Source organism: Mus musculus, chromosome 15 (assembly GCF_000001635.26).
Source record: "Mus musculus strain C57BL/6J chromosome 15, GRCm38.p6 C57BL/6J".
Lineage (NCBI taxonomy): Eukaryota > Metazoa > Chordata > Mammalia > Rodentia > Muridae > Mus > Mus musculus.
The window spans coordinates 95517530-95529020 of record NC_000081.6 but is presented as its reverse complement, the minus strand read 5'-3'; the positions used below and the strand labels follow the sequence as shown (position 1 = coordinate 95529020).

The window sequence follows — 11491 nt, the reverse complement described above, 5'->3', positions numbered from 1 at the left end:
ATCCATCCATCCATCCATCTATACATAGTCTTATCTGTATCATCTATTCATTCTAACACGTACTGACACTTGTTTTTCTCAGTGGGTAGAATCCCCTTGCCTTGCCCTTTGACCCTTGCTGCTGTGTAGTGTCCTGGACTTTGGATTTGGGAAGCACTCTAAGGTTTCTGGAGCTGTCCAGCAGCTCCTGGCACTTGGCTAAGTTCTGTGTGCTGTCTGCGCCTGGAGGCTCTCCAGCGCCCCGCCCTGGGCAGAAAGCCTCTCAGTCTGGGCTGGCCAGGCTTCCCCTGCTCACTACCCATCTCCTTCGGTCTCCCGCGCCTGTCCAGCTTCACCTAGGAGTCTTGCGTGCTTTGGCTGGGTTCCTTTTCCCGCCCGGGAGGGGGTGCCCTGCGCCGGGGCTGCCGTGCAGCGTGAGTGTCTAAGTGAGGGCTTCCCTCTTTTGCCCGAGGCGGCCGGGTGCCTTTCTTTGCAACCTCGCCTCCTGCGGCTGGGTGGTCCTTTCTCTCGCCGGGCTTTGGAGACACGCGCCCGATTTCGAGGGGGTGAGTGCAAACGCCGCCCATCAACTTGGCACCTGGCATTGAGATCCTAGGATCCCGAGCGGAGGCTGCGGTTGCGGGCTTGCGAGGGTGGTTGAGGACCTCTGCGGGCAGGGCTGGCTGGACCAGGCGCTGCGTGTGCAGGGGGAAAAAGAGGCCGCCCCGCCCGCGCCCCGGCTCGCGCCCCGCCCTCCCGGAGCGGTCTCGGCGGCTCCAGGCTCTCGCCATTGTCTCCGCCTTTCCAACAGGTTCGGGCGCGGGAGCGCGGGCGGGTGCGGGGCGGCCCGGCCCGGCTTTCCCGAAGCCGCCTCCCTTCCTCTGCGTGCGCGCCCGGGCCGCGTGGCTCGGCGGGGCGCTGCTCGGTGCAGGTCCCCGCAGGTCCCCGAGAGCCTGACCCGGCTGCGGCCCGCCGCGTGCGGGAGCGATGCGCGCAGAGGCGGCTCCAAGTTCGGCGCGCACCCGGGGGGGGCCGCCCCGCTCGGTCTTAGGTGTCTGAGCCCGGGTGGCGACGCCGAGGCGGTCGCAGGAGGGGCCAGCGCGGCTTTCCCGCTTCACTCCCAGCACCTCTTGGTTTTTATCTTTATTTTTAAAGAGGGAGACGATGGACTGAGACGATGCACGCCATGGAATCCCGGGTGTTACTGAGAACGTTCTGCGTGATCCTCGGGCTTGGAGCGGGTGAGTGGCCGCCGAGCAGGGCCGGGATGTTCCCCGCCATGGGGTCGCCGCCCGGTGTCCCTCTGGATTGGGGAGCTCTGGAGGATTTGCATTTGGGTCCTTTCTGTGCTTGTCCTGGGGACAGCGAGGCGGGTCACACCCTTAGGGTCTGTGGCTGAGGGGGAACTTTGCACAGAGAGGGGCTTAAAGTAGGTCAGGAGATGGGACCCAGCGCTCTGCTATTTTAAGCTTGACAGCGCGTCCAGGTAAGGCTCTCCCTGTGGAGGAGCGAGTTGCCTCTTGTCAGCACTTCCAATATCGTCGCCAAGACGCGTGCTTTCTTTGCTGCTGTAGAAGCTTGCGTTTTAATGGCCCCCTTTCTTTCTTTCTTTCCTACCCTTCCCCACTCCCACCAGTTTGGGGGCTTGGTGTGGACCCCTCCCTACAGATTGACGTCTTAACAGAGTTAGAACTTGGGGAGTCTACAGATGGAGTGCGCCAAGTCCCGGGACTGCATAATGGGACGAAAGCCTTCCTCTTCCAAGGTATGGCCCAGTGTGGAGCCCCATGTGTGTTGCGGGGAGCTGGCTCTGCGGCTTCTGGTAACTTGGCTTGGCGCTGCACGCTGCACGGAGCGGGCGGAGAGTCCCAGCTGGGGCGAGGGGGTCTCTGTGAGCTCAGGGTCTGACTCTTTTTAAGTGGGTTCTTTCTCCTCCCCTCCTCCCCCTCGCACTCCTTTTCCTCCTCCTTACTTGGTGCACTTGGTGGTTCTAATGGATAGTGCCTTAATTACCGACTAGAAACTCCAGAGGCAGATGGGTGATTTGGGCGTCTAGGGAACAATAAATTGTAACACAAACGCCTCATTTGGGTGGAATGGATTTGGGAAGGAAACAAGATAGCTCAATCTTGGTTAAAATACTGACCTCCCAAAGTTTCGGCGCTGTGGTGCCTGACCAGAGGAATTCCTTTATGGTATTTTTACTGCACATGTCTGTACTTGAAGCACGGTTACCATGGAGCGCTCCCCATTCTCCCGTGCCGATCAGCGGCGAGGGGAAGGCAATGCTACTGCTACGATTATTTTGAAATCATTTCAAGGGGACGTTCACAGAAGCATAGCCCTATATCACCATAATTGTACGTGTAGAATTTTAAAACTTTTTTTTCTTTTTGAACTCAGTGGATATTGGCTATTCATTACTGTCCAGACTTCAAATCATATTTGAATATACTGTTTAGTCAGAACAAAATTTCAGAAAAAAAAAAGCCAGCCTGCAAATTGATTGAGTAAAGCTTTTGAAAACTTCTCGCCTTGTGGGAAGGTGCTTAGCCCGAGGGTGTAAAAGGGGGCTAAACTGTCCAAGGAGATGGAATTTAAAAAGAGGCACTGGGGATGCCCTGTATCCTGAAGATCAAGGCATCCTCCCACCACCATACATGTGTGTGTGTGTGTGTGTGTGTGTGTGTTATGTGTTTCTTTTGCTATTGGGAGCTATGGCTTCAAATTGCCATCAAAATGCAACTGATAATTACTGAAACGTTGGCGATGCAAAATGCAACCAACCCAGCACATCTGCCATCAAGAAGCAGACATAGTAGGCAACTTGGATGTTTCTGTGGTGGCGCTGTTGCCTCATTCAGCCAGTGCATGTCACCATGGACAGCAGCTCTTGAGCTTTCTGTAGGGAGAGGGAAAAACTGACATGTGTTGCATTTAAGAAGAATTTGTGTTCATAATAAATTAAAACGTAAGCTCTTTAAAAATGGGTTTCAGTTAAGGTTGTTAATGAGTGTTTTTATTGCAACGAGTGTTTATGATATTTTCTTTACTCCGAGATGCTTTGGGGAGGGTGGGGCTGGGATACTGAAGACAATAGCTAAATGTAATCAAGGAAATAGAGCTCAATTGTCAGCAAAAATTCAGTTGAATAGAAATGTAATTAGGGGTAGGCTTTAGACTCATTCTCTGTGTTATTTCTATCTTTCAATTTTAGTCTCTTAGAACAGGAACTCAATATTTTAGGACTTGATAGTTTTGGTAAATAGAAAGCATAACAAACCAAGTTTCCAATAATGGTCTGCATTGTAATGAATTGTTATGATAACCTCAAAGGCTCCCTTTAGCCTTCCTAAGGGTACTTCCTATACAAAGTGTCCATCTGTCACAAGTAGAAACCAGAAATGTACATTTTATGTGGGACAATCGGACAATTATATATTGAACAGTATGACGGTTTCTAGGTAATAGTCTTAGGGTATCAGTTTCTTTTCTGGTTCATTTAAAACAATATTTATTTCGCCATAAATAGCCAGTTTCTTTAAGGTATGCATTGTGATTAAAAAAATAACCATGGCTAATGTCATATGTTTTCTTTGAATTGTGCTCAGTTGGTGGATGTCAGTTTCCAACAGTGAACTTCTTTTGTTTTTTAGCTAATACCGAGCTCAATACTAGAAAGAGCAAATGCTTCACAAATAGTTTTCATTCAAAGATGCAAAAGTTCACTTCCTGCCACCTTAAGTCTCTTTGTGTCTGAACCGCTATTTACTGTCCGCTGTGTCCTTGTAAGGCTTGCGTTCCTGATGTATTGATTGCACTGTAGTAACTTCTCTTACAAGATTTGAATTCCGAAGTCAGTGACAAGTGACTGATGTGTGGTTCTGCGTCTCCCTGGCAAGGTCTTTCCTCAGACGCCAGGCAAGCAGCAGGTTTGATAAGAACTCAGCCCTGAGCTGTGCTATTTCTCTGGATCCCACGGGGCTTAGAGGGACAAGAGCATTCAGACCGGGAAGAGTTTCGAGGTTTCATTTATAGTGAATTGAGAATGCTGCCAGTATTTGATATAGTGTGTCAAATGTCATAGCAAGAATAGAAACAAATCAAAAAAATCTGTGAGGTGCTCCCAGATTTCATACAAACTTCACGTACAAGTTTTCTGTGCTACCAGATACATTCTAAACAAGGTGAAGTGATTTCTGAGCCATCGATTGCTTCTCCAACAGATAGCAAAACTACCTGTCTCATCCCTTTGAAATAAGAAATCTCAAAACACGTTGGCCTCATGACTTTTTACTTATTTAGTATTTTTCATTTTGGTTACTTTATTTTCTCTTTCTGGTTTCTGATATACATGTATTTTGGTATTTTGAAACTATGAATATTTTAAACTATGAATGTTTTTTTAAAAACTACTGTGAAGTACAAATCTACTATTTAACATTTTGTTATACTTCCAAATCATCACTTTTTATTGGAACATCCACCATAATGCTGCAGCACTGTTTTAGTGTTGTTAAAATTTGATTTACAGTTGCTTTGAAAATTTAATGAGATTTCAAATCCAACCATTCCTTAATACTTGTGGGTTTTGGATTATGCCTGTTAGAATAATTACTTAATTTATCTGGGCAGTAGTTTGGGGTTCTAGTCATTTCTGGCTGTAACCTGACACATAGTCCCAAGCACCCTTATTATGCTTTTGAAGAATACAGCAGCATATACTGGCAATGAAAAGACTTGCAGCCAGGTGTAAGGAGTTTCAGTTCTAAGGACTATTAAAACAGCGAATAGATTCTCCCTTCCTAGCATTGGAGCCTCGCTCGTGTTTTGGCAGATAATGATCATAATAATTTTATTTTCTCTGTGTACATGAGAGATCATAAGGGATAAAGCATACACACAAACTTAGCATGGGTTTCAGCTCTTTGATCATAACAGTTTGTCCAGGCTCCCAAAATAGATAATCTCATCTGCCGTCTTAGGAAAATACCTTCTGAAGTGTTGGTAGATTGCATAATCTCATTAACCCCCGAAGCACAGATAAAATCAAAACATTTTCCCCCTTCCTTGGTAACTTGAAAGTAATCTTAGTGATTCTTCTTAAAGAACTTTTACATCTGGAAGGGAAGGCATTCCTAGGTATTTGGTGGCAGGCCAGTGACACTGGTGGGTGACTTCGTTAGAGCTCAAGGGGGTGATGAGGGCGTGTCTCCAGCAGTGTGTGAGCTACACCTCTCATGGGTGTGACAGGACACTTGAAAAAGCAACTTGAAGGAATGGTTAGTTTCAACTTGCAATTCAAAGGGGAAAACACAGGGATGAGAGTGGCTGTGTCTGTGGTGCAAGGAGCATGGCGGTGAGGGTCAGGCATGGAGAGGGTGAGGCATCCTGTGTGGAGGAAGCAGAGGGGGATGAACGCTGACCTTCAGGACTCTCTATCCCATTTTTCTTTGTATTCACCCTGAGACCATAGTCTCTGGACTACCTGCATTCAGGGCCGGTCTTTCTCAGTGAAACCTCATTGAGACATACCCTCTCCGACACAAACAATCTATGGTAATCCTAAATTCAGTTAAGTTGACAGTGAAAATTAACTGTTATAGTGAGAGCCTGTGAGTTTCAGGGCTATGGCTGTGGGTGCTTCTCTGACAGAGAAAAATAACACAGTGATCAGAGATGGACTTAGAACCCAGGTAGACTCAGGCAAAAAGTCACAAGCTGTGTGCTACTTGTGAGGACAGCCGTGAGGGTACTTACTTCTCTGAGCTTCAGTACCCTTGATGATGAAGTGAAAGCGGTTATAAGTTAAGTCCATCCACCCAAATTATTGTTGTATAATTACTAGGTCAGTGGAACTAATTTTGGACCTCTGACCTGAATTATGAAATAATACATATAGTAACAACTGATAAACCTTGCCATGTTTTTTTTTTCTTTCTTTTTAATTTACCAGCAATAGGTAACTAATGTATTTTGTTGCATAGAAGTGGCTGCTTCTGTAAGAAATACCCAACCCTATGGCAGTAGCTTTGGAATCGGGCGCTGGGCACATAGAATTCTGAGGAGTGTCAGGGCGTCTGTGTTTAGGCTTCACATCAGCTGAAGCAGTCTCTTGGGATCTTTAAATGCCGTGTGACCAGTTTTAAAGCTTCTTCCTCATTTCTGATTTGTCGCCTTTGTTTTTGCTTACTTCAGGTGGAGCTTTGTTAGTGCTGCTTAGATTTACAAAACCTCTCTAGGGCTCAGTTTATTTTATCTCTCTACCCTCTGATTTAATCAGTCAGTCAGTCTGTCCGTCCATCCATCCATCTAGCCATTCAGCACCTTCCTTCCTCCCTCCCTCCCTCCCTCCCTCCCTCCCTCCCTCCCTCCCTCCCTCCCTCCCTCCCTCCCTTCTTCCTTCCTTCCTTCCTCCTTTCTTCCTTTCTTCCTTCCTTCCTCTTTCTTTCTTTCTTTCTTTCTTTCTTTCTTTCTTTCTTTCTTTCTTTCTTTCTTCCTTCCTTCCTTCCTTCCTTCCTTCTCCCTCCCTCCCTCCCTCCCTCCCTCCCTCCCTCCCTCCCTCCCTCCCTCCCTCCCTCCCTCCTTTCTTTCTTTCTTTCTTTCTTTCTTTCTTTCTTTCTTTCTTTCATCATCTACTTATCTATCTATCCATCTACCTATCTTTCTTTCTTTCATCCATTGTTCAATACTTATTGTTCCTTTCCTTCTATTAGCTGTGAGCTTAGTTTGCTATTCCTTTTCTACTTCATTGAGATTCCTGTCTGGTGAAGGGCATTCCTCATGGGTGGCTCCTATGTCTTCCTTATGGCAGAACAGGCAACCCCATCTCCTTTCAAGCTCTGTGTAACAACATTCATTCTTTCCGTGAGGAAGAGTGCTGCTCTCCCAAGGGCCTCCATCCATACTATCACTGTAGGCTTTACATTTCACCAACATGCTTTGAAAAGGCACAGATATTCAAACCATAGCAATGCCACTGTGGCTGGGGAAGATTTAATATGATAGGGTATTTGATATAATTGCTGGGTACATGTACATGCATGCACATGTGTAAGCAGGCTTGTAGAGGTCAAAGGTCAAATATAGTTTCAATCCTTAGAAAGTATCCACCTTGCATTTTGAGACAGGCATTCTCAGTGGCTTGGGGCTCTCCCAGTAGGGTAGTCTTTCTGGCCAGTGAGTACAAAGGATATGCCCAACTCTGCTTCTACAGAGCTGCTAATGCCAGCATGTGTCACATGCCTAGCTAGCTTCCTAGCTTCTTCTCTTCTCTTCTCTTCTCTTCTCTTCTCTTCTCTTCTCTTCTCTTCTCTTCTCTTCTCTTCTCTTCTCTTCTCCTTTCTTTCTTCCTTCCTGCCTTTCTTTCTTTCTTTCTTTCTTTCTTTCTTTCTTTCTTTCTTTCTTTCTTTCTTTCTTTCTTTCTTTCTCATTATGATTTTTTTTTAAAGATAGAGTTTCTCTGTGTAGCCCTGGCTATTCTTGAATTTGCACTGAAGACCAGACTGGCCTTGACCTTGCAGAGATCTGCTTGGGATTAAAGGTGTGCACCACCATTTGGCTCCCAGCATTTTTTTATATGGAGTTAAAAGACTGAACTCAAGTCCTCATGCTTGAAAAGCAAGTGCTTTACTGAGCTTTCCCAAGCCCCAGACTTGACACTTAGCAAACGCCTCATCCTTGTTCTAGCTTTCCATGTCCCTTTCTGACCAACTGCACATTTTTTATATATTTCTGCTCTGTTTTGTTTGTTTGTTTGTATCTGGTTTTCACTGTAAATCTGGTTAAAGCAGCCAGTGATATTCAGGAAACATTCTGAAGATTGTGTTGACTTGAAACTTCTTTCAGATTAAGTAGTGTCTCCATTTTTCAACCCAGCTTTCTACAAAGTCTTAGGGTATGGACAAAATGTATCCAACTTTTTGCTAGAGTGTATGTAACACAATGCTTCCCAATCCATCTTCCTTCTGAACCCTCATCTCTGTGTCTGCATTCCTACCAGCATTCTGTTCTTCTAAGCACCGCCACTGAGCTCCACTGACTGTACTCTAAATGTTTTCAAACTCTTTTCCAATTTCTCACAAACATGTGTGATTAACTATTATACCAGGAAAGACCCACTTCTTTTCTGTGTTAATTTCTTTGAAATTATGACAAAATACTTTAAAGAAAGAGGGCGGGAACCCCAAATTTGCCTCACCTTTTTTTTCTGTCCCCCCGTTTTTTCTGTCCATGCTGAGCCACTGGTTTATTTGCTTTGGGACTGAGTTTAGCCAAGACACGCCTGCAAGGGGGGAGGCAGCTGGTCACCTCCCAGCACTGCGGAAGCAGGGAGAGAGGAACAGCTGAGACAAGATGTAACCTTCAAAAGCACACCCACGCTGACCTAAGTCCCGAATACTAACACTTCACACTCCATTCGGCTTTAACCTCATCAGTGGATTAATACATTTCGGAAATTAGGACCCTTGTGATCCAGACAGTTCTCAGAATGGCCACTAACAGGTCTTCAACACGTGAGTATCTGTGTGGACACTTCACTGGCAAATCCTAACCTTGTCTTGATCTTTGATGAATTGCTTGTCTGTTTCTTTCGAGGTTTTGGGGAATTACATCTGAAGATTTTGATCTTTTACAAGTATTTTTACAGAATTTCCCATATTTGCAGAGTTTTCTCCAAAAAAGCTGTTTCCTTCCTTTTCTCTCTCTCCTAAAGCCTTGCGGCCCTAACATTTGCTTTCATGGTCTCTTGACCTGTTTCTTCATGGGTGTGTTTTAAGAGAACACATCTTCGAGCAACCATTTCTGATATTTTCTGCTCTGTTTTTTTTTTTTTCATTGTAGGTTCCAGTTTCAAAGTGAGTTTGAGTTTTAAAAAACAGTTTCAGTTTTCCCAGTGAATTTCTGCAGTGGGTCTTTAGTTTTTCCACTGAATCGTCTCTTTACATTTCTTTTTACAAGCTCCTATGCGTGTGCATGCACACGCACGTGCATGTAAATGCATGCCAATGCATACTTGTAGAGACTATCTTGTGAAAATTGATCCTCTCTTATCATATGGGTCCTGGAGAGTGAGCTCAGGATTTTGGGTTTGGCATCAGGCTCCTCTTGCCTGCTCAGTCTTTTCACATTTCTTGAAGCAGAATGGGTTTCTTTAGAATAGTTACATTAGCTGTTTGCTGGTTTTTTTTTGTTTTGTTTTGTTTTGTTTGTTTTGGTTTTTTGTTTGTTTGTTTGTTTGTTTGTTTTTGTCAATTTAACCCAAGCCGGAAGAGTCACCTGGGAAGAAGGAACCTCAGATAAGGAATTGCCCCTGTCACATTGGTCTCTGGGTATGTTTGTAGGACATTTGATTAGTGATTGATGTGAGATGGGCCATCCAACTGTGGGTAGAGACACCCTTGGGCAAGTGTTCCTTGGTCACGTACAAAAATTAACTGAGCAAGCTACAGAGAGTAAGCCAGTAAGCACTGTTTCTCCATGGCCTCTGGCTCAGTTCCTGCCTTCAGGTTCATGTCTTGAGTTGCTTCCTTGGTTTCCCTTGATGATGGACTACAACCTGAAAGTCAAGCAAAAACCTTTGCCCCCCAAGCCATGTTTTTTCAGGGCTCATCAGAGTAGTAGAAGCAATCTTGGACAGTAATTGCTCTGAACATTTTTATAAGACAATTCATATTCTTCTGTTCTCTTCTGGTTCAAGAGCTGGGAGAGCGTTCTTATTTTCATAATGCTTTCACTCTGGTTTCCCAGGTTTCTTGTTTCTGAATGTACACTTGAAGAAGTAGGGGCTCATTCTCATTGTCCAATTTGGTGTTCTTTCTCTATACCAGGAATAGCCTTTTTGAGTCTTGGCCCACCACCTGGGTGATGTGTTCTTCCTAGGGCTTTTGAACTGATTTGATTTATATGAGAGGCTAGAAAGATAGCTCAGTGCTGAAGAGCAATGACTGCTCTGCCAGAGGACCTGCGTTTGAGTTCCAGTCTCAATAACAGTCCACAAACAGCTGAAACTGCAGTTTCAGGGGACATATGATTCTCCCTACTTCCTGGCATACTGCATGCACACAAGTACACAGACATTCATGCAGGCAAAATACTCAAGACACACAAAATAGAAATAAATACATCTTGAACAAAATTTTTAATAATTATATGGCTTTTAAAAATAATTTATTTGATTTCCTACTGAGATAACATTTGGCAATGGTATGGACATGTTGTGTTGAGAATTTGATGCAGATCTTTAGCAGCTGTGAGACAGTGTGGTAGGTTGCATGATAATTTCCCAACTGTCTACGTACTAACTCTCATCACCCGTGATCACTGTTATACAGCAGCGATCCCTTAAGTCTGCAGATGCAATTAAGGTTATTTAGGTAGTCAGCTAGCTTTAAAATAAGAGGGTTATTCTTACATTAACATCGTCTGGCCTGTCTGGGCAATCAAAACTTTGTCCTGGTAGGGGGAGACATTTGAGTCACTGTGAAAGTGACACAACCTAGAACTTGATGGTGCTTGCTGTCTTTGAGGGTAGAAGCAGACATGAGCCAAGGAATGAGGACAGTCTCTGTAAGCTGTCAAAAGGAAGGAACACACGCCACTGATACCCTTGGCTTCCCTTCCTGAGTCCCAGTTTGACCTTCTGAAGCACTGTGAGGTGAATAGAACATTTGTCTGCTTTTGCCTCTATGCCTACTGTGATTTGGCACAGCAGGAGTAGTAGCATCTATTTTGGAACTGAGAATTCGTGGATAATTGAATTCAACTTTCTTTTGAGCCCTCAGCCAGCTCCGGCAAGTCTGTCTGTATGGTGGCTCAAAACTTGGTCTTGAACTTGACAGTTAAAATTATGTTAATCATTCTTCAGAGTAAATACAGAGCCTGTACTGGATCCTCTCTAGGATCTAACCATGTGTCAATTCTGAGGACAAACATTAAAAGTGAGTGTCAATATATATAAAGTGAGTATATATATATATAAATTATATATATATAATTTATTTACCCAAAAGTTAGTTCAGGAGATGTAGTTAGAAGGAGGAAAGAAAGCATGACTATTTTGTTAGTGGGCTGGGCCGTTAGTATACTACTGGGCACCTTGTGAGTATACAAGTGCTTGGGGTTCTGATGGAGACCAGCAGGTTTGATTCTGAGCAGCTGTGGTCATATGGGAGGGCATGCCGTGATTAAAGTGTCACTTCCCTAATGGTCGAGATGGCCTGTTACTGCCTTCCTTCGGCTTTATTTCACTCAGTCACTCTGTCCGGGTTGGTTGCAGACCACACTCTTGCAGGCACCGGCACTTTCTCATATCCTTGCTGTTATCTGTCTGCGATTCAGTACTTGCTAAGGTGCTAAATGAGGGCCCAGGCAGCAGGCATTAAGCCCTTATGAGTGTGACATACTTCCTGTTGCTGTACTTCCACTTAGCACATAGCACATATTCCTTGCTCTCCTTCTAGTTTAAGGAATTGTAGGGGAAGAAAAGAGCAGAACACAGCTTCTTTCTATT

General features: G+C 44.8%; 1 protein-coding gene across 5 annotated transcripts in view; it reads left to right on the top strand.

Annotated features, from left to right (window-relative positions):
* Positions 1-224: 224 nt before the first annotated feature.
* Positions 225-11491, top strand: part of Nell2 (NEL-like 2) — a 309357-nt gene continuing 298090 nt past the window's right edge. The window contains exons 1-3 of one of the 5 annotated variants that reach the window (XM_006521163.3): positions 225-413; positions 1135-1220; positions 1616-1744. In XM_006521163.3, coding sequence (XP_006521226.1) covers positions 1157-1220; positions 1616-1744 — 193 coding nt within the window. In that variant the 5' untranslated portion in view covers positions 225-413; positions 1135-1156. Of the gene's footprint in view, positions 546-768; positions 791-1006; positions 1221-1615; positions 1745-11491 lie in introns of those variants that run through there. The other 4 variants (XM_006521164.4, NM_001356950.1, NM_001289653.1 and 1 more) reach the window with 4 other exon arrangements.